The sequence below is a fragment of the Nannospalax galili genome, unplaced genomic scaffold, assembly GCF_000622305.1.
Source record: "Nannospalax galili isolate Female #2095 unplaced genomic scaffold, S.galili_v1.0 scaffold43, whole genome shotgun sequence".
Lineage (NCBI taxonomy): Eukaryota > Metazoa > Chordata > Mammalia > Rodentia > Spalacidae > Nannospalax > Nannospalax galili.
The window spans coordinates 8,222,143-8,245,834 of record NW_008353342.1 but is presented as its reverse complement, the minus strand read 5'-3'; the positions used below and the strand labels follow the sequence as shown (position 1 = coordinate 8,245,834).

Genomic DNA, 23,692 nt, shown 5'->3' with positions numbered 1-23,692 from the left:
TCTGCTTCCCAGGGGCTCCTGTGATCCCCAGTCATGCCTTCCCCTCCACTCCAGATGTTCTGTTAAACAGCCCAATGACCTGCATGCAGACTCTGCGATGTCTCCTGAATGCCTGCCCCTTTCTCCACTCATGGCCTTCAAACACACATTAACATAAATACGAACTTTCTGATTAAATGGAAATTTAGTATGTCTCAAGTCTAGACACTGCCTCTCATGCAGTGGTGCAAATCACAAAGCAGCCATAAGAACAGAGAATATCATTTTCAGCCTCCTTACACATTGTAGCCCAGAAAATCTGAACTTATAACCTTTGCTGACTTACACATATGCCCCAAACTTTCCTGGTGTTAGAAATCGGGTCTCAGGAAAACAACCACAGAATCCAAAGTATTTCTTACAACGTCAGAAGTTTGACTTTTGCTGAAGGGTCAAGCAGGCAAGCATGAACAGCCACTGGGAGTACTGCTTTTTTTTAAAAAAAATTTTTTATATATATGAGTGTTTTGCCTGCACATATCTAAGTGCACCTGTGTTGTGCAGTGCCTGCAGAATCCAGAAGAGAGCATCAGATCCGCTGGAAGAAAAGTTAGGGGCCGTTGTTAGTTGCCATGTGGGTGCTGAGAACCCAGCCAGGGTCCCCTGGCAAGAGCAGTCAGTGCAGTGCTCTTGACCAGGGGCCATCGTTCTAGTCTCAACTAGGTAGGTTTTTATCCTTAATACGAAGGTGTCTTGTGCCTTACTGAGTGGACAGAGCTCAGCCTCACATTAAAATGGTACAGTAGATAAGTGAACTAAAACTTTTGAGAAAAGGATGCAACTTGAGCACATACTTTGATCTTAGAGAAATGCTGACAGCGGTAGGTTTCTGCAAGACAGCATATTGACAAATGTCTTTAAAAAAGACGAGCTTCCTTTGTCTCATTTACCTTCTGACAGCACATATGATTTACATTTTCCACGCTATTAAAGCACTGTTTTAATAAAGAAACATTATTTTTGCCTTGGTGATTTCTACCCACCTTGTCTGCGGCTGCAATTCTCCAGAACTTTAACATTTCCTCTGGCAACCCATCAACACCTCCACTCTGCTGCCATTTATCTTCCAAGGCTATCTTCCACTTGTCCCAACAAATGGCATTACTACAGCTCAGGACATGGAGCTTCCCTACCCCATACAGGGCAACACATGTATGAACATTCTTATGCGGTGGATAATATTTATAAAGACTTTGACTCAGTGTGTATAGACTGCTATGTTAAGCACCAATTCCCGCACTCCCCTTGCCTTTAGTAGCAGTAAGGAGACCGCGTGCATCCCTTCCTTTTACTCCTTACTTCCTTTTACTATTTGGGACTTCTGTCCCCGCCACCGCCCCATCTTTTGTGAGACATCTCACGTAGCTCAGGTTGGTCTTGGACTCCCAAAATGACCTGGAACTCCTGATCCTCCTGCCTCAACTTCCCCACTGGGATTACAGGCATGAGTCACCACACCTGATTTATGGGTTTTCCGGCATTTATCTTGGGTCACTGGTGCCCCAATCACAAAATCGAGGGCGTCTGAAACAAAGGTAAGCCCACAACTCAAAACATTGCAGTAATTCGTCATGACAGCAGCCCTGGTCCCCAGGCTCGCCCTCACGTCCTCCGCTGAGCTTGGCAGAACGACTCCCAAGTCAAATCGAACTTCTGCAAGTTATAGACAGAAGCCACCCAACTGCATCAGGCAGGAAGCCTCCTGAACTCCCAGCCCACAGGCCGCAGGTACTCTCCGCTGCTCTAGGAACCACTATCCATTTCCGGTTCCTGCGGTTCCGGGATGAAAGGAGGGGAGACCCGCAGGAGTCAGCTGGGGTTGACTTCCGGCATAGGGGTTCCCGCTTCCTACCCGCCCCCTTACCTTCCCGCACCCCTAAACTACTTCCAGAGCCCGGGTGGGGTGGTGTTGGGGGCGGGGCCGACCGAGGAGGGGCGAGGCCTAGTGGTGGGCGTGGCCGCACCAGGCGAGGCCAAAGTGGGCATCAGGTGGGGTTGGGAGGGGCGGGGCCGAAAGGTGGGCGGGGCCACACTAGGCGAAGCGGGCGTGGGGCGGGATCGACGTAGGAAAGGGACTGGGGCCGCAGGGGCGGGGCGGGGTCGACGCGGGCGTGGGGCGGAGCTGCGTGAGCATCTTCTTCCGCGCCGCGTGTGGCGGCGCCGGCCGGGACCGCGCCCACTCCTGCCGCCCACACAGCCGTTCCGCGCGCATCCGCGTGTCCCGGGCGTGAACCGGAACCTCTTGCAAAAGCCACCGCCGGGAGCCAGGCGCCGACCGGGAACGCCGGGTACGCGGCCTGCGCGGCGCCGCCCGCCATGGCCGCGGCGGGGTGAGCTCGGCGCGAGGCCGCAGTCGCGCGGACTCAATCGCTCCTGTGCTGCGGTCCGCCGGCCCAGGCCGCCTGCCCGTCGCCGCTGCCCGCTGGTCACCGCCCATGGCGAAGCCCCGCCGTCGCCGCCGCTACTGAGCCGGCGGCCGGCGCGGCTTTTCCCCTCCGCGGGGCGCGGGCCTCCTCTTCCGCCCGCGCCCGCGCCCCGGGGTCGTCTGAGGGGCGAGAGCCGCTACCGCGCGGCGGTCGAAGATGGGGAACACCACCTCGTGCTGCGTGTCGTCCAGCCCCAAGCTCCGGAGGAATGCGCACTCGCGGCTCGAGTCCTACCGGCCCGACACCGACCTGAGCCGCGAGGACACCGGCTGCAACCTGCAGCACATCAGCGACCGCGAGAACATCGACGGTGAGCGGCCCGGTCTTCCTGTCCTTTCCCCAGTGCGACAGGGACTTTGCGGGTCCGCGGCCCCAACCTGGGTCCCGCGAGAGCCGGGAAACTTTGCCAGCCACGGCCGGGCATGTGGCGTGCGTGTGCGTGATTGTGTGTCCGTCTTCATGTGCGTGCATGTGCGTCTGTAACCGGGAGGTGACAGCAGCCGGCCCCAGGCAGGGCCCTGTTGGGATGTAGTCAGAAGTCAAGTTCTATTCGAGGAGGGGGCACGTCTTTGTCCTTTTCCGAAAGGAAGGGAATTATCATTTTGGAGTCGTGGTCTCTACTGGAGTTGGAGAACAGCCCTCCTCTGTTACCCAGACAGAGCTCTACTCCACCCCCTATTCCCATTAGAGTTCCAGACCAGCTGGGGCTACACGGAGACCCTGTCCCAACCAACCAACAACCAACTAAACGGGGCCCAAGGAAGTATGTTTATGACTGTATACACACATACATACATGTGTGATGTATGTACACACATGTTGGGATGGTTTCAAGGATTAAGGTCAAAGCTTCACCTCAAATTGTTCTTAAAATATTACCAAGTGGTTGTGGTTAAGGAATCTAGTTTTTGCATGAGCTTGAATTCTATGAGTTTCAAATTTATCTGGGTGACTTGGTTTGTGTATTTTTTAAAATTTATTATTTTTACTTTATGTGTATGAGTGTATTGCCTGCATGTATGTGAGTGCACCCGTGTCATGCAATGCAGTGGAGGTCAGAAGAGGGCTTTGGATTACCCTGGAACTGGAGTTAAGGAGGGTTTGTAGCCGCCATGTGGGCACTGGGAATCGAACCCTGGTCCTCTGCAATAGCAGTCAGTGCTCTTAACCACAGAGCCATCTCTCCAGCTCCTGGTTTGTGTATTTTAAAAAAAGTTAAAGGAGTCATTACTGCACCTAGTTATGCTATTTATCTTACTGATCTTTCTCAGTACTGCTTTATCTGCAAACATTGTTGCTGAGTATCAACAAGTAGTTATGCATCAGACATAAACTACAGAGACTAATACACATCTGGTTTATAGTAAATTGTGGTACTACATGAGTTCTGGTGTCATTTTAATGTTTATTATTTTTATTTATGTATATGTGTGTGTTCATGTGAGTGTATACCACATATGTGCAGGTGCCCACGGAAGCCAGAGGAGGTGCCGCTCCAGTCCTCTGGAAGAGCAAGAAGCACTCTTAACCACTGAAACAAGTCTCCAGCCCCCCTAGTGTTGTTTCAGATGTCCGTGATCTTGGTCTCCTCTTCCTGTCTTTGAACTACAGCCATGCTTTATTTTGTACTTACACATTTTAAAACACCTAGAAGGATATTAAGGCCCAATCTACTCAGCCCTAAGCACCTTAGTATTGTATTTTAAAGGAAAGAAGGAATAAGCTCATTGTAGAAGGCTGTTACTGAGTCCTGTGCAATGTTGATGGGCAAACCCACATAGAATATTTTGATAATTTTATTGTACAGGTTTGAAGAAGGCCATTTTCATGCAAGTATATAGTATACGTTTGAGCTCCCCCCATACCTCACAACCCCGCTTTTGTTTACTCCTCCCCATTTCCATTAGCCCTGTTGTCTCCACACAGGTTTGCGCCTACTTTCATGCCATTTTACGTCCATGATTTTATTATGTATTCAGTCGAGGACCCATAGTTGAGAGAAAACCTGCCATATTTGCCTTTCTGAGACTGAATTTGCTTAATATGATTATCTCCAGGTGCATCTATATTTACTGCAGTAGATATAACTTCTTTATGGCTGAAATTAATTCTATTATATATAAGCCACATTTTCTTTCTCTGTCACTCTGTTAGTGGGCAGTGGTGCAGTAAACATTGACGTGCAGGGACCTCTGATGTGTTTGCTTGGAGTGTTTTGGGTAAATACCCAGGAGTAGCATAGCTGCTCATAGAGTAGATCTATGCTTAGCTTTTCCAAGACTCCAGACTGACTTCCATAGCATAGCGCCTGGCCTGCTTTACGTTCCCTTTTGTCTGCATCCCCAGAGCATTTGTTACTTGTTTTCTTAGTGCAATTGGAGTGATATGCAATCTCATTGTATTTTTATTTGCATTTCTCTGATGGCTAGTGATGTTAATTTTTTTTCGGATATTTATTGGTACTTTGTATTTCGAGAACTGTCTTCTAGTTCATTGGACCATTTGTTGAATGGGTTCTTTAGTTTTGGGGGGTTACGTTTTTTTTTAGTTCTTTGTGTATTCTAGAAATAAATCTGTCAGGTGTAGTTAGCAAAGAAATTCTCCCATTCTGTAAGCTGCTCTTCACTCAGTTGTTTCCTTTACTGTGCAGAGGTTTTTTTTACAGTCATGAAATACATTTGTCAATTGCTGGCACAGGTTCCTGAGTGACAGGAGTCCTGTTGCGGAAGTGCGTCCTTCCCTGGGCTGGTATCTTGAAGTGCTTTCTCTATTTTTTCCTTGATCAGTTTTAGGGTTTCAGGTCTTACCTTAAATAAAGTCTTTGTTCTACTTGGAATTGATTAGGGTGAGAGATAGGCATCTAGTTTCATTCTGCTAAGAGCAGATAGATAGCCAGTTTGCCAACAGTATTTGTTGAAGAGGTTTTCTTTTTTCCAATGTGTAGTTTTGGTATCTTGGTCAAAAATCATGCAGCTATTGCTGTCTGGTTTTATATCTGGGTCATCTGTTCTGTTCTATTGATCTATGTGTCTGTTTTGTGCCAGTGCCATGCTGGTACTGTAAAACACAAACTTGAAATCAGATATGGTGATACCTCCAGCATTTCTCTTTTTGCTCAAGATTGCTTTGGCTAACAAGTCTTTTATGCTTCTTAGGAATACATTTTTTTTTTCTATTTTTGTGAAAAATGGTGTTGGAATTCTGAAGGTGACTGCATTGAATCTGCAGGTTGCTTTTGATAGGTTAGCCATTTTCATAATATTCTTCTAATTCATGAACATTGGGTGTCTTTCCATCTTCTAATATCATCTTAGATTGATTTCTTTAGTAATATTTACATTGTAGAGGCTTTAAACTTCCTTGACTACGTTTATTCCAAAGTTGTGTTTTGTTTTTTGTTTTTGTTTTTTGATACAGTTGTGAATGGTATTATTTTTCTGATTTGTCAGCATGCTTGTTGTTGGTATTTACGGAGGTTACTGATCTTTATTCTTGCTGTTTTGTTTTTTGAGATAAGGTCTCACCTTGCAAATCTTGCTGGCCTGAAACTCTGTAGGCCTAGCTGGTCTAGAATGCAGAGAGATCCATTAGCCTCTGCCTGGGAAGTACTGGAATTGTAGGCATGTGCCACCACTCCTGGTGACAGGCTACTGAGTTTCGTATGCTGCCACTTTGCTGAAAGTGTTTTTTATTAGCTCAAATAGTTTCCTTTTGGTCTCTCGAGTGTCATGTATAGAATCATATCTGCAAAGAAGAATGCTCTGATTTCTTTCTTTCTTATTTGTATCCCTTTCATTTCCCCTGTGATTCAGACCCTGGAGAAACTAGGAATAGAAGGAACGTATCTCAACATGGCCAAGTGTATCTGTGACAGACCTGTACCTAACGTTTCCAATAAAATCAGGAACATAACAACGGTGTCCTTTTTTCCCATGCTTATTCAATATTATGCCTGAAGTCTTAGCTAGAGCAAGTTTCATTAGCCTTCCTGCCTGCAGACTCAGTGAAGACGCTGGGACCCAGCATGCATTGACTGTGTATCAGCAGCATAGGCAGCTGCCCAGAGAGCCATCCTTCACAGTGCAGGTGTGGCCATGGCTGCTTGGCTCCACTTACCTAACTCAGCTCTTCATTTTAGAATCAATGAGTCTTTTTGCTTCGTCACTCTTACTTGACAGATAAGAAAACAGTGGTAGAGGGGCTGGCTTTGGACCTGAGTTCTGTTCCAGCACCCATGTCAGGCAGTTCACAACCACCTGTAACTTAAGTTCCAAGAGACCTGATGCCCTCTGACTCCTGAGGTAGTTGCACACACATGGTGCACATAAACTCTTGAAGGCACACAATAAATAAATGAATGAATAAATACAGTGTTAGAAATGTATACTCACCTGGTTCCAGAGATTGTAGATGTAGTAATAGAGTTTACTGCTAATTCTGGGCTAAGAACTGTGCTAATTCCCTAGCCCATATTACCTTTTTTAATCTTAGCATCATTTTTGTGATTCTGCAGACAAAGAAATTGAGCCTTTAAGGTTCTGTAACTTGTAGAAGTTGGAATTCAGTCTGCCATCACCTGCAAGAGCTGTGTCCCTTAACTGCCTTGTGACAGCTAATTAGGAAGTGTTCCTGTCTGGAATCTGACCATCCTGGTGCTTGGCCCATGCTCACTCTTATTTTAAAAGATTCAGGGGGCTGGAGAGATGGCTCAGTGGTTAAGAGCACTGGTTGCTCTTGCAGAAGACCAGGTTCAATTCCCAGCACCACGTGGCAGCTAACAACAGTTTGTAATTCCAGTTTCAGGGGAATCCAGCACCCTCTTCTGACTTCTGTGGGCGTTGCACGACATGGGTACACTTACATGTGAACAGTGCACTCATACACATACAGTAAAAAAATAATAAAACAAAATACTTTTTTTTAAAGATTCAGTCAAGGCCTGTGTCCTTTCAGCTACCAGTACCACATGATTAGGATTTTTACGTTTCTGCTTGATTTTTGAAAGGAATGAAGATGAGGCGCTTTGTGGGATGGCAGCTTCCCTCGCCCTCTTCTGTGCTGCTGATCGTCTCCACCATCTTCAGGAGATAATGCTTCTACATTTCTGACTAGATGAAATTAACACAAAGATTGAATTCATTTCTGTCCAGGAAAGAAATGAGCAAAACCAAAAGGGCAAAATAACTGGAAGCAGGTCACAAGAGTAGCTTTGAACTTGTGCACTGATCACTCACCAGAGATTTCCTCCCAGTATGCCATGTGGACGTTCTGTTAGGCAGCAGTGTTTGGGGCCTGTCAGAAGAGGGCTGCCAACAACATCATGCCTGTCATATTTCAGAGTAAAGCCTTTCATGATTTGCAGGAGGGAGGGAGTTGGCTTTTCTTTTCCTGTAGTGTTTGTTTATTTATTTACTTGAGATCATCTCCCTATGTACGTCAGGCTAACCTAATCTAGCACTCGGCCTCTGGAGGGCTGGGCTTGCAGTCCTCTACTGCTGCACTGGCCTATGTAGGATTCTTCTTGTCTTGGAGTGTTGAGTTCCTTGGTGAGGAGAGTGTTCTCTGTCTGAGACTCAGTCTTATTCTGTCTGTCCTTCCCTGAGTTCAGAGGGGACTCCTGTCAGACTGGTGTTCTTCTGCCCTGCGTTCCCTTTCAGAATGGAGGAGGTAGATTGAGAGAGGACTCTTTAGGGGCACCTAGCTCATGACGTGTGGTGGAAGTCAGAGAGCCTGCCCTCCAGATGGGGCTTTGCTGCTTCTGCAGAGCCTCTGTCTGCTGATCCTCACTTTGTTCTTATGCTTAAAACGTTTGTTTAGTGGGCCTGGAGGATGACTCAGCAGGTAGAGAGAGGCACTTGTGCACAGGCCTGACTACCTGAGTTTGATTCCTGGATTCCATGCCATGGCAAGAGAGAACCAAGTTCACAGTTGTCCTCTCACCTTCACACATGCTCCTTGACATGAGCATGCCTGCACACACGTGCCCAGTAAGTGAAATAAATAGTCTTCCTAGAAGTTTTGCTGAGCTGTGTGGGCTGGGTAGCCCTAGCCAGCTGCTTCACATGGCAGATCTTGTTCTTGAGACCAGTGGGTCTGGAGGACTGACAGGCCCTCTTCTCTCCTAATGTTGTCACCCCACTTGTGTTCCTGCTTGCCCTGGTAGTTGCCTTTACTAACCAGTGATGAAGAAGAAATTGTGCTAGGACCATGGAACTCTGGGACCACTCTCCTTTAAAAGTGAATTTCCAGTTCTTGGTATGGTGACTTAAGCCTGTAATCCCAGCACTCTAGACAGCTAGGACAGGAGGATCATCAATTCAAGGCCAGCTTGGGCTGTAGGCTACATATAACGTGTAGCCTACAGGCTACAGTGAGACCTGTTTTCAGTTAAAAGTCTCTGTTCTAAACAACTTTGGTTGGGTGTGGTGACAAGACCTTTAATCCCAGTACTTGGGAGGCAGAGGCAGGCAGGTGGGATGGAGGCCAGCCTGGTCCACATAATGAGTTCCAGACCAGCTGAGGCTACACAGAGACTTTGTCTCAAAAAAAAAGGTGAGCGTGCCACTATGAACAAGGCATCCATGTTTATTTAAATGTAAAGTATGCATGGAGAGCTACAACCAGCTGTCTTTTAACTGTCCCTGGGCAGTGGAGCTAGAAGTCCTAGGGGCTTGTCCTAACAAGACATCAGCATGGTGTGGAGGCCAGAACCGAAGCCTACCTTGTTCTGTCAAGGATGACAGGGAAGGGGGCACAGCTCCTTTCTGTTGCCTGCTGCAGCCTGAGGAATTCTCCAAAGTTTTTAGGGACCTCAACTCAGGAGTTCATGGTTTAATGTAGAAAAGAATTTCAGAGAAGAGCTGAAGCAGGTGCTTGGGGTAGCCCTCTGCAATCCATGGAGGAACGCGCACCAAGCCACCATCATGCCTGGGCACCTACAGGAAGGCTTCACGGCATGGTCACCAACCAATTCAACCAGTTACTGGGCGACGAATTGTACCCTTTCAAGGTGCTGAAAGTGGCAGAGAACAAGAAAAAAGAAGCTGGCGGGGACGGCGTTGGGTCCCTGGGGCCAAGAGTGGTGTTCAGGTAGAGGCCCAGAGCAACCCCAAGGTGGGGGGCAAACATTGCATAAAGAGTTAAAGAAAGACCCCAAGGACCCGCAGCTGCCCCTGAGCGCATCAGAAAGAAGGAATAAGGCGAGTTGGAAGAGGACCTGATCCACAGCTTCAGGATGAAGGGAAAATAATTGATAGAAGGCCAGAAAGCCGAGAACCTCATGAGAGATTTGATAAAGCCACGTGAAGAAAAGGGTGAAGGAGGTGAATTTTCAGTTGATAGACTGATTGTTGATGACCAGTCCATGGCTGTGGTGGTCTTGGAAGGGGTCGAGGCTCTGGGCATGGAATGGGCTGAGAAGATGGATTCAATTCTTGTTGCAAAGGTGAATTTGATAGGTACATTGGAAGTGATAGATCTTTTTCACATTATGGCAGCCTGAAGCATGAGGATGAATGTGGAGGCAGCGGATCTCGCAACCAGGGAGCAGTCAAAGATGAATTAACAGTTTCCAAAATACATTCAGAAACAAAAATCGTATTAGTGCAGTGACTTGGATCAGTCAGATGTGACTGAGGAAACATCTGAAAGTGAAAACATCCAGGGCAGATACGGAAAATAAGGAGAATGTGGTTGGAGAGGTTAAGGAAGAGGGGCCAAAAGAGATGACTTTGGATGACTGGAAAGCTATTCAAAATAAAGACGGAGCAAAAGTAGAATTTAATATCCAAAAGCCAGATGAAGGTGCTGGTGGACAGAGGGAGAAGGGATTTGTTCTTCATGAATCAAACGGTGAAAAGGCTCATGCTGAAGATTCAGTTATGGACCATCATTTCCAAAGCCAGCAGATGATATAACGTCTCAACTGGAGATCAATTTTGGAGATTTAGGCCGTCCAGGACTTGGTAGCGGGGGAGGACATGGGGGACGTGGGCATGGTGAATGCCCAAACTGTGGCAGCAGGATGTCAAGTGCCTCTCCTGATGTAGATGACCCAGAAGCATTCCCAGCTCAGGCCTAACTGGATGCCACAATACAACCCTGGTTCCTTTTCAGACCCTCCTGTAAAGCTTTTGCATGCTTAGGTTTCCTAATGGACTAAGACATTAAAAAAAGAAAAGAAAGACTGTCATTCATACCATTCACACCCAAAGACTGAATTTTATCTGTTTTGAAACGATCTTCTCTCACTACATAATGTTCGTTTTGTATTTAGAAATGTATTGATAGCAGGAATGCGTTCATAATTTTCAGAAACTATGCATTCTTCATGAACACTTTTGCATTGGTGCTTGCAAATGTGCATTTCCAAACTTGAAATATAGGTGTGAACAGTGTGAAGAAAAAAAAGAGTTTTGACATTATGAAATATGAAGCATGGTTGGGGTTTTATTAAAGATATTTAAATATAGGCTTTAAGCATGAGGCTTAAGAGAAAGAGGTACTCAGACGGTTAAGACACACCCCAGAAGAGTCACACTTTACTGTCTTCATAGTTTATATAGGACTTTGGTGGGTTTTGCAACTGTTATCTTCAAAAGGAATCAATGAGATCACAGGTAGTTGCTGAGAGGCATCTAACAGGATTAGGCAAAGGGGTAGCTCCCTGCCATATGGGAAGTTAGGATGTCTTCATTGTAAACATTAGTAGTCTTGTTTGAGATTCCCAGAAAATATCTGGGCAAGGGATGAGGCTCTACCCAAAATCTACATTCTCATCTTAACCCCAGGTCATTGCTATTTTAACATCAGAACATTTCTGTACAAAAGGCATATTAACCCTAGGTCAGCAACCAGATGTCAACTCTGTTGGAATTCATGCTTCTTGGCTGTCAGAGGCTTCAGCCAGACTCTGGGATGAGACAGATAGTCCTTTCCCTTCCTGTGTCCCTGTAATTTTCTGCATCCTTCTATCATGCCTCGGTTAGCTGTATGGCCCTGGCTAGCTTTGGAGTTGGGCATAGACATACCTTTTTAGCACTCTTGCTCTTTCCAAAGACCCAGTGTGATACACATCATAATCAGCAAGATTGAAAATCTTTTCATGGTGCCTGGAAGGAATGGAGCCCACTCAGGCATGCTGCTGACTGTGCCACCAGAGCCATGTTCATAACGTCAGCACCCTTCGATGGAAGCTAAAGCCAGGGCTTTATTTCAGCAAAGTTCTTCAAAGAAAGGGTTTTTTATTTTTTTTTAACTTTTTAATTATTTATTTTTATGTGTATGAGTGTTATGCCTGCATGTATGTAAGTGTACCCATGCATGTTGTGCAGTGCCCTTGGAGGCCAGAAGAGGGATCAAATCCCCTGGAACTGGAGTTACGAATAGTTGTTAGCTGCCATGTGGGTGCTGGGGTTCAAACCCAGGTCTTCTGCAAGAGCAGCTAGTGCTCTTAACCTGTGAGCCATCTCTCCAGCCCAAGAATGGAGTTTTGAGGTGTGTTTGAATGTGCTTTGTTAATAGTAAAATAATTACAGTAAAGGGGATGGGGAGCTGGGCTTAAAAGTAATCTTTATCAGCCTTGAGCAGGTTTTTAGGGGTTCTCTGTTATTTCTTTTAGGGGTGACTCTGACTAGATCTGCAGTTGGATAAAGCTGGGAAGATGAATTTATCTATCCTTTCTCAGCATCTGATGCTGTGACTCCCTCCCTTTGGAGCGGAGGGGCATGCTATAACCAAAACTGAATAGTATCAGTCTGACATCTCACAAATCAACAGATCTCTGTCCTCACAGGATTTTGCCTGGCAGGTCTTTCACTGGCTTTGACAAGACCAATCATTTAAGAGCTTGGCCAGCTCCAAACCACCATATTCTAAGCAGTTTGCTACCTTATCACGGGTTACTTTTTAAATACAAATATAGAGAGCCTTAGATATTTTTTCTTCACCGTTATCAGAATGCTTACATTCTGTATATCAGTTTTGACTTGGTAATAGCTTTTTGTTGTTTTGTTGTTGTTGTTGTTGTTGTTTTTTAAGTTGAAAGCTGGTGTGAGAAGCAGTTAAATAAAGGGACTTTTAAAATGTTTGGGCTCTACTAATGGCTGGGCCAAGTGGCTGGTATCCCATGGTTGTGCTGTGATTACAAAAGATTTCAGGGTAATTTCATTAGTTTATAGACTGGTTATCTAGGATATGTGATCTTCATCCCTCAATCACCACTTTGTGATCTTTGTCTCTAGCTTGGGATGATAGATGCAAGTGCCATGCTCCAGAGAGGCACCAGCATCTGGAGACAGGCAGCTGGCTCCTGGTACTGAGGGAAGTAAAGCTGGGGTACACTGAAGATGATTGTGTACAGTTACGTCTATGCAAGTTGCTTTGCAGCAGTTTCTTTTGGGTGGTGAAATGCAAGTTGCTTTTATTTCAGACACTTCAGATTACAGACCTGACTCTGAAGGATGAATAGGAGATGTTCTGCACGGGAGTTCTAGTTTACAGACATTTACACAGCTGAATACCGAAGACATCTCATAAGCAAGTGCTTTCCTTTGGATAGATGCTTCTATTCTTGGACAAAAAGGGACACATTGCTAAAGATGTTTCTTGTTTGGAAACTCTCCTACAAATGCATTTATTTGTTTCTGTATGTTTTTCCTTTTTAGACAGGGATCTGTCTATATGGCTCAGTCTGGCATCATACTTACTGTCTAACTCTGGTGATCCTGGAACTCCTCCCCTCCCCGTGATCTTCCTGCCTGTACCTCCTGAGTGCTGAAATTATAGGATGTGCTACACCACCTGGCCTGAACTTTTAATTTTGTTTTTTTTCTGCAGTCCGGGGGTGGAACTCAGGGCTTGTGCAGGCATACCCTGCCAGGGCTCTACTGCCGAGCTAACCCTCACTCCTTTAGAAATTTAACACTAATTTTTAAATTAGTGTGTGGTGGTTGGGTAGGATAAGAGATCTGCTTTTTGCTTTTGAGAAAAGATTTCACTTTGGTGTTTTGTCTATTAGTGCTTGCAGGATTCAAGATTTCAGGTGACTCAGAATTTTAATTCATTACTGCTATTTCAGTCAGTATTATCTCTGGTTCTTATAATAGATTTTTATTTTATTTATATTTATTCCTGAGACACTACAATCTTGCTCTGTAGTTCAAGCTGAACTAAAACTGTCTTTGTAAGGCGAGTTTGTCTGGAACTTGGGATCTTCCCTCTGCATCCCAGATGCTGAGATTATAGGCATGTGCCACCACACTTAGCTGTTTGCAGATACAGACTTGCATAATTGCTTACAAGTGTGTTTTAGGATTCCCTTCAGAGGTCCGGGCTGAGAAGGAAGCTGTGATGCTGTCTGTTTCATTATTTCAGAAATGTCAGACTCACCAGTCCTCAAGGATCCCTTCCACTTTGAGTGTTACTTGTCAGTGAATATGGTAATCTTATTTACAGCCTTTTTTTCCTCAAGCATGTGTGACTCCTTTAAAGTGTGGAATTTGGAAACCATTGGTAGAGTTACATAGCACTAGAGTTTACCATTTAACAGCCAACATTGATGTTGGAAGGATGCTGCGTATTGTTTATTCATCTCGGCTTCAGCATCTGTCCTTTGACTCATTTCATCTCTTCATTTGTTCCGTGTTCTGGTAGGTGGTCTGGAGAAAGCCTAGCAAAACTAGTACAGTTGGTCCTCTACATCTGTGGGTTTGGTATGTATGGATTTAGCTAGTTATTGATCAGAAAAAACAGGTGCATTTGTGCTGAACATGTACAAATTTTTATTTCTTGTCACATTCCCTAAATGATACAATGTGAGAGTTTGTTACCAGGTATTAGGTGTTACAAGTAATCTAGACATGATTTACACGTACAGGGAGATGTACATGGGTTATACACAGACATTACACCATTTTGTATCAAGAAGTTGAGCACCTGCCCATTTTGGTATTTATCAAGGCATGACTGTATTCAGAAAGACCTGGAGTCCTAACTTCAGAGGGACAAAGCTTAAGGTATGGGGGTGTTTTTTGCTTCAGTGGAAGATTACTGCTTCAGACAACCTATGTGTCTTAGGCACCTTTTGTGTGTTTCTCAAGCTTTCAAGCACTCTTAGCTCTTGTGGGAGAATACTTCTTGGCACCTGGAGTTGTGACGTTTTGGACATCCTCTTTGTGTTAGAGGTGGAGGATGAGGATAAAGGGGATGTGGAGGAGGTGTGACAGCATTGTGGGGTGGAATTGGATCAGTCAGGGAGGACAGCAAGGCAAGCTAGCACACACCTACACGGCCCTGGGAAGTAGGAAATAGATAGCCAGGAGTGTGTGGTACTCCTGATGATGCTTTGGGCTAAAAATGACATGGGCTGGATAGCAAGTGAGGCAGGGTTTTCAGAGCCAGTAGGGTGGTCACAGCAGGGAGAGGCCTTGAGGGGCATCTGACATGAAGACAGGAAACTGAATCTAGACATATTTGCTTCTCTTACTGCACTAATTCTCTGAGGTGAACATTTTGGGAAAGTGGAAATTGGGTTTTTTTGAGACTGAAACTTACCCTGTGTCCAGGATAATACAGCGGTGTGATGAGAATAATAGGACAGGATGGAAGGGGCTGCAGAAGGGGAGGGGAATAGGCATGTTGAAATGAAGAGTCTCTAGATGAATGAATTGAGAGAGACAGCTGCTGGCTGCCTGCGTCCATTGTCTGGTATGTTCATAGGTACAGGTAGGTGCTTAATGTAGCCTCGTCCTTGGTGTCCATGTCATGTCATGTCATCAGGCTGTGCTGCCTCTGCCCTGCGGCACTCCCCCCCCATCTGCTTTGAACTGGAAGTTGATCACAAAGGCATTGAGTGGGTTTCCCTCGCTGTGTGGGTCTGGCTTTAATTTTAGCATGACTTGGAACATCGTGTTAAAGCTACAATATTGATGTCCACTAGAGAAGGGCACTAGAATGGCTTTTTAGTGTTCTGTTTCTGAAACTAACTTTTGTAAATGAAGTTCTGTCTTGATTAGCCAGATTTACATGTGAATGTGTATTTGTTGAGTCTAACTTGTGTTTTGGAATTTATTCACTTTAGTGAGAATTAAAAACTAAGGTCCAAGGACCCTATTGATACTGCTCAAAATGGCATGCTGAGAAAGCAGAACTAACCTGGCTAGGCAGCTTTTACTTTTGCAGGCAGCATTGCATTGTTCTGATCAAGCAAGCACACCAAGCCAGAAGTTTGATAGGTTTTTATCCTAACCCGAATGCTGTGCCTTTTCCTTATTGACTGGGATCTAACCTCACAATCTTTCCAGGTTAGCTAGTTCAAAAGAAAAGGAAGTGAAGGAAAGAGGAAGGGGTGGACAGCTCTGGGCTAGCAGGTTTAAGCTCAGGAGATGCAGCAGGGCCTTTGTATTTACAAACAATTTGAATTCCTTAAAAGTTTTACTAGGTGTGTGTAGGGGCGATCACAAAATGACATGACAAAGGTTACATTCTTGTGATCATTCCTTTGATAGAAAATATTTGAATTCTTTGTATTTATTTCCCTCACTTTCCATAAAGTAGGAGTTTGACAAGCAGAGTTTTTCAGACTCAGTTGTGTTGACATTTTGGGTTCTATAATTCGTAGTGGTGTTAGTTGAGACTGCCCTATCCGATGTGGCATGTTCAGCAGTATCCCTCCTCTAACCCTCAACTTCAGTTAGGAAAAATTTTTTAAATGCCTTTAGATATTACCAAGTGAAATCTGGTGTGGGACTCTTCCCTTTGTGAGTCAGTGAGCTGGGAGCTCTAGGATGTGAGGTTATCCCCAACTTAATGGCTCTGTTTCCTTTGTTTTTATAGTTTTCACACAGGCTCTCAGGGAATTCTTCCCTGCAGTTCTGGGAAGCTAGTAAATTGACTTTAATGAATGATACTCCCCACCCTGAGTTTTGTGAAGGGCTGCATTAGTTATTTCAACTCAAAATTGGCATCATGTTCTATTTGGGTGCTCCTAGGTAGGTATTTTTTGGGAAAAGACTTTACCACACAATTTGGCAGCATTCTGTATACACAGGAACATTACAGTTTCTTCCCTGTTTTCCTTGTCTCCAAAGAGCCAAGGCCTTGGCCTTGAAGTTGTGACCCTCCAACTCTACTTCCTAAGTAATACCATTATGTGTGCCACCGTGCCTGGCTGGCTTGTATAGTTTCTTTACTCACAATCACAATTCACTTAATTTTTTTCTCCTCATACTTATTATTTTTCTTTTATTTTCCAAACCTCTCTTCCCCCCCATAATAAGATAGGCACATTTTCCTCCTTTTGGGCCTCAGTTTTGCTTTTCTTTTCTCGTTTTAAAATCAGCTTGTTCTCTGTGTGTGTTCTTCATATTTTAATTAGAAGTCAGCAGTACTTTCTCTTTGAGAGTCTGTTGCTGATGAAAGATGCTGAGAATGACTGAAGAGTTGGTGAAGCTCTGATCTGACTGTTGACTGACCGTAGCTTTGCCTTGGTTGAACTTTTCAATGCAGTTTTGTACTTTGGGTGACTTTTGAAGCCTCATCAGCTACAGGACGGTAACCTGGCCTCTTGAGGTGGTGGGGGAATAGAGCAGGTGTTTTATGCAGAGGCCTGGTTGGTATCAGGGACATCCTTAGTAGAAAACATTACAGCAGATAGCAGGGGAGGACCCTTTTTTTTGTGTTGTTGTTGTACTCAAGTGAAAAAATGGGCTGAGCTCATTTTGCGTGATTTTACTTCAGGAGACAGTCTCTGTAAGCACACTGCTGCTATATTGTGGAAATGGCAATACAGGTTTCTTAAAAGTCAGTATTAGAAGTTCAAATCTTGATCTGTAGCTTGCCTAGGTGAAAGGACCTCCAGAGACTGTGGTGGTACATTATTCTTGACAAGCATGACCTCTCAGAATATTCAAACAAAATCTTGCCTACATGTATGGACACCCAAGCCATGCAATGCCTGCAGAGACCAGAAGAGGGCATTGGGGTTATGGGTGGTTGGTAGCTGCCATGTGGGTGCTGGGAACTAAACCCAGGTCCTCTGCAGATCAGCCAGTGCTCTTAACTTCTGAGCCATCTCTCCAGCCTCTGAAGTTACCTTTTGATGAAAGTTGGCATGGGACACAAATATCTTCACAGCCTTTGCCTATTTGAAGAGATCTATCTACATACATACCTCTTCCCCAGGTCTCTTTCTTACCAATTTTCCAGTCATGTTCATTTCATGTTCCTGACCATTTAGCCAAACCATTGGCTACAGCCCATGAATCAATATATGATCGAAAATCTGACTATTTCTCCTTCCGGGTAAAATATATGACCGTGACACTGTCCAAAATTCTGCTCACTGTGAAGATTTCCCTTTACCTGTGTCCTTCAGGGTTGTCCCAGAAAGAGGCTGTAGTGCTGTGCTGTCCACTTCTGGGTGGCACCAGCACAGCATGTAGAGCCATCCTTAAACAAGGGCCCAGTCTTTTCTTTTGTAGTCAGTGGTTCATAGGACATATCTTATGAGGCCATAAGTACTGCTTAGACACCGAAGGGATTATAACAACAGTAAGAACCATAGGCATTTGGGCAATTTCTTCATGTAGTATGATTGTACCCTCAGTACCTGCTTGGGCCTAGTCCATATATACCCCTTCCATTTGATAATGGATTGCTGCAGTTGCAGGTCAAGAGCTGTCTTTTGGAGGAAGAATTGTTGTCTGCAGATGATAGTAGGACCTTGCTCCAGAATCCTGAGGGCTGCCCCTGTGATTCACCTGTGGGACCTGCCAAAAAGACTCTAAACAACTTCCCCCTACCTGCCATATCATTGGCTCTTCTGGATCATGTGGTCCAAGTGGTAGCCTGAGTGGTAGCCTCGACCCCTTAAAGAGCTTTATCCTGTTTTGGGCTCCACTCTAAACTAGCAGCTTCTTCAGTTTCTTGGTGTATGGGCTGGCGTAAAACTCCCAAGTGAGGAATATGCTCTCTTCAGAGTTCATATAGTCTCTAGTGGTTTGAATGAGAAAGGTTATCTGTAGGCTTAAGTATTTGCTTACTTAGTTGCCAGTTCGTGGTGATGGTTGGGGAAATTTAGGAGGTACAGCTTTGCTGGGGGAAGCATGTCATTGAGGGCAACTTTGAGAGTTCATAGCCTTGCTCCATTTCCAGTTTGCCCTCTACTTTGTTACTGAAGATACCATCTTTCTACTCCTGCTGCTGTGCCCACCACTTGAAGTTGTTCCTCCCTGCCATGAGACTCTCATCCCTCTAGAACTGTAAGCCAAAGTACACTTTTCTTTCCCTCAGTCACTTTTGGTCATGATGTTTTATCACAGTAACAGAAAAGTAGTAGAGGCCCACTAAGCATTGAGTTTCTTTCTTGGTGGTAGGGGGGGCTGCCTACATCAATTTATCCTTTACCTTAAAAGGAATATCTCTTGGTACCCCATGGCCCACACTGGACTACAGATTTCACTGAGTTAAAAGACTCTTGGATTTTGGTAGGATTAATTTCCCATTCTCTAATGTGTATATGCTTTACCTGTCAGTATGCTACCTCTTGCTTACTTCGTACAGTCAGTATAATATCAGCACAAGTTGACACCGGTGTAATACCTCAAGGAAGAGACAGGCGATCAAGATCTCTTTGAACTAAATTATGACACAAGGCTGGATAACTGATATACCCTCGATGTAGAATTGTGAACTTCTGGTTTTGGCAGTTGAAAGCAAATTCCTTCTTTTAGTTCTTACGGACAGGTATTGAGACAAATGCATTTGCAGTATCTAAAGCTGTACATCAGGTACAGGAGATGCTCAAGTAAGGAAACCACATCTAGCACAGCATCTGCAGTTGGAGTCACTACTTGATTGTAAGTCTGAAGTAATCAACTGTCCTCCATGATTCAGCTGTCTTCTGCACAGGCCAGACAGGAGAGTTAAAGGGAGATGTGGTAGGAACTACCACCTGTGCATATTTCTAGCCCTTGATGGTGGCAATCATTTCTGTAATCTGGAACTAAGGATATGAACTGATTTTCCACTCTTTTCCCTGGTAGGGGCAGCTCCGAAGGCCTTACCAATCAGAATAGCTCTTACTTCACAAGTAAGGGAAACAGTGTAGAGATTCTGGCAACCTCTAAGTGTATCCCACTTACGCATTCTGGGACTGGGTAAATATCCACAGGATGAGTTCAGGGACCCACTGGACCCACGTTGAGTCAGACTTTTGCTAAAACTCCATTGATCACCTGACCGCTGTAAGTCCTACTTTAACTGGAGGCCAGCAATGCTTTTGGGGGTCCCCTGGAATCAATGTTAGCTCAGAATCAGTGTCTGTTAGACCCTGAAAGTCTAATTATTTCTTTTTCCCCAGTGTACAGTTACGTTACCTAGTAAAAAAGTGTAGGTTTCTTTGGGGAAGGATGGGGAAAAGGCTAATAGTGAAAATTGGCAGTATTGTAATAAGGTTCTTCTTCAGAGGGACCTGGCCTCCCCTTCAACCAGTGCCTTTCAGGCCCTCTTGGTGAACAGGCAACTAATAATTAACTTGTGAAATAAGGACACTTTATAGTGAAATTGAGATCATACTGTTTTAAGAAAGGCCATTGCCCTTGAACCCGTTCTTGTTACACACATGGGTGGTTCAGTGAGCAAGTCTGTATTGGGAGCAGTAACTGAGATCTAAAGTAGCCATGTTGGACTATTTGCTTCTGAATGTGTAAGTGATAGCTCTAATTTTCACATATTAAGATAGTTGTTACATGGTATTTTGACCTTCAGCTCTCTTGCTTTGTTTTATTGTCTTTATCTAGAATATGCATTTATTGTTAGTGTTCTCTTATTTGAAGATGGCTGGTTAGAACTCAAAAATGGCAAGAGTTCTTTACGGTTAAGCAAGAATTTCACTGTAAAGTGGTTAATGCAAGCAGGACATTAGCACTGTAAGTAGACAAGCTTAGAAGCTAGTGGAGTTCCCCTCCTTTTAAATTACATTTTTGGGCAAGCAGTTATGTTCTCTATGTGGAAATGTTTCTAGAATGCACTTTCTCCAACCACAGAGAATTCATTGGAGAGAAAATGGAGCTCAGTAGGCATGCATTGTATAGAGAATACATCAAAACCTGTGATGGCTAGGCTTAAGGCCATAGCCGCTGTAGGTAGCTTATGGTTGTGCTCCTGCTGAGAAGTGTTGACAGCTTGGTATCTCTGTGGGAGTTATGGGTTCAGTTCTTCATTGGGTCCACAATGGCCAATGTTAAGTACTAAGTTCTAGGCTCCCTGCTGGGTCCCAGGAATACAGTGAGGAGTATCTTGGCTTTATGCTCCAGGTTCTAGTGATCTGTTCATAGAGAGAGGTGGTTACAAGGGTGAAAGGAGGAAATGTGTGATTGCCTTGTCGTGGGTGGTGAGGAGATATGATTAGGGAAAGTTTCTAAGCTAGTCTGATGAGTGGCCAGGGTGGAGACAAGTAAGCGTCACAGGAAGGGAAGACTGACTCGGAAAGACCCAGGTGGGCACAAGGTCATTTCTGATGTTGATAGGTAGATTAGACTTCTTAGTGATTCAGTCTCCAAACATCTTATGTAATGAATTAGGCTTATTCAAGGGATATTTGTTGAAATTTTCTAATGATAGATATGTATTATATATTTTTCATAGGTTTTGGATTCTGAAAAATGATCAGTGTCTGATATAACACAGAAAACTTGTCTTCAGAATTGCAAATTGAATATACTATTTTTTTGTTGAGCATGAGAAAGTAGTCCTCATAGAATCAGGGTCCTAGAGACCTTTGTTTTATGGGGAAGACAGCAGAGTTGTTAGGAGTTGCTTCTCAGTGCCACACAGCTGACATGCTAGGGTTCTTTAAAGATCGAGTCACCTGTCATTAGGGTCAGAACTGTTACTGCACCCCACTGCACCAGCTTGCATAACATGACCAAAAGTCGTCAAGAGGAAAGTGACTCATCTCAGTGCAATTTTTTTAGTTAGTCTGAATAAGAATTATTACCCAGAGAATTGTATTAGTTTTTAAGCTGTGTACTGTGTTACATTGCTTGACATTTATCATCTGCCAGGTTCTATGGTCCGAACCTTGGGCACAACTTAACAGTCTAGCTGTCATCTTGGGTTGTTCTCATCTCAGGGCTCTACTTGGGGACTCTACTTGCTTCCACAGCACTTCCTGTCACATTGGCTTCTGCAGCTAACAGCAAGACTTCCTCCAGATCAAGAAATCTGAGAGAAAGCAAAAGAGACCCTTTTTCCCCAAGGTAGAAGCCATAATATTTCTATAACCTAAGCTCAAAAGTGACCAAAGTCCAACCAGCACTCAGGAAATAGTATTGTATAAGAGTCTGAACACCAGGACATGTATTGGTGTCATTCTTTGAGGGTGCCTATGTACAAGAATTAATTACGATTCTGTTGGTTGTACTTAACAGAAGTCCATTAAAACTGACTTGAGAGTAGCTCAGTTGACAGAATGCTTTGCCTAGCATGCACAGAGCTTCAATTCCCAGCACCTCATAAACTTGTGTATGGTAGTGCATGCCTCTAATCCCAACTCTGAGGGAGTGGAGGCAGGAGGATCAGAAGTTCAGTTACATAGTGAGTTTGAGGGCAGCCTGGGCTACATGAGATCCTGTCTTTAAAAAACAACCAGGAGGATGGAGGGATGGCCTCAGCAGTTAAGAGCACTGGCTGCTCTGACAGAGGACCCAGGTTCAGTTCCCAGCACCCACATGGTAACTAACAACTGTCTATAACTCCAATTCCAGGGGATCTGATGCTCTCTTCTGACCTCCATGGGCATTGCACAACACAGGTATACATGCAGGCAATGCATTCAAACACATAAAATAAAAATATTAAAAAAAAAAAAACAACCAGAAAGTTCACTTGAGCACATGGGTTGAGGGTATGAGAGGAAGAGTTCCTGTATATGAGAATTCCATGGAGTCCAAGGAAAGAAACCTTACTGAGCCTTAAGGAACTGGAATTAGGAGTTGGGAGCCCGTGTAAACTAAGGCAGTTATCTCCTTCAGTAACTTGATTAAAATTTCTTTGTTCTTATCTTTCTCTGTGTCACAAATTTATTTTTTTCGGAAATCCTTTATTAAATGGCTTGCTTTCTTTGTCTGTTCATAATAGAAATGTGCCACTCTGTTGTCCTTGGTTTTAAGAACACAAAAACACTAAGGAATCTCTCTCTTCTCTAGCACAGAGGCGTTGACTCAGTCCTTGTAATTGAATGACTTCTCCATGGATGGCCACTTAGCTATGGCAGGCAAGGTTAGAGTCAAGGTCAGGGATAGTTTGAGGGAGTTGGTGGAAGCAAATTTCATTATAAAGCACTTGTAAATAAATTTGTCATATCTATATATCTAAAACTGGTATTTGCTTTTTCCTAAGGAATTCCACAATATATTGTGAGCTAAAATGAAATTTGGGTAAAATGAAAGTGGAGAATAGATTATAATATTTTATAAAAAGTAAAGAAGAACTGTATTGGAATACTAAAATCATCCGTAGTAAGATTTTTTTTTTTTGACAGGGTCTCCCTTAGCCCCAGCCCTGTTGGAACTCACTGTGCGGACCAAGCTGGCCCCACATGCCTCTGCCTCCTGAGTGCTGGGATTACAGGTGTGCACCACCATGCCCAGTGTGTAAGAAGATTTTTAAAGAGGTCTGAGGGCTGAGAGAGTTGCTCAGTGGTGCAGTTGCTTAACATACATGGGGGTTCTGATTGGCTATGCAGCAAAGCATAGGTATTTAGGATGCAATTGGAGGGGGTGGAAGGGGACACACTGACTTTTATTAACTCAAAGGCTGTAAACTTAATTGGTTTTATAATTACCTTTTTTTTTTTTTTTCTTTACTGTTTCTTAAGTTGTCTTTTAAAATCCCAGTTTTAGGGCCAGTGGGCAAGATTGCTGCCAAGCTTGAGGCAGTCTGATTGCCATATGTTCACTCTGGCGCGCATGGGTGCTGGCATAAACACACACACACAAGTTAGTGTAATTAAAAATTTCTCAAAACTAAAAATGCCTCCAGGTTTACCAACTTTAAAAAAAAAATGTTTTTATGTTGTGAACATCCATCAGCAGGGTTCCTGTCTTATTTTAGCAGTTCATAGAACTTGAAATGCAGTAAACATTTCTGCTCTAAAACTGTCCATTTACTGTGATCTTGGCTTTAATTGGTTTCAGAAAGATAAGATACAGAAGGAGTTTTCTTTG

At 44.2% G+C, this 23,692-nt stretch overlaps 1 protein-coding gene and 1 pseudogene across 1 annotated transcript in view; both read left to right on the top strand.

The window, feature by feature from the left end:
* Positions 1 to 2,483: 2,483 nt before the first annotated feature.
* The window catches only part of Ccny (cyclin Y), a 185,200-nt gene continuing 163,991 nt past the window's right edge, over positions 2,484 to 23,692 (top strand). The window contains exon 1 of the mRNA XM_008850569.2: positions 2,484 to 2,775. Coding sequence (XP_008848791.1) covers positions 2,622 to 2,775 — 154 coding nt within the window. The 5' untranslated portion in view covers positions 2,484 to 2,621. The remainder of the gene's footprint in view (positions 2,776 to 23,692) is intronic.
* Positions 9,389 to 10,657, top strand: LOC103748018 (annotated as a pseudogene).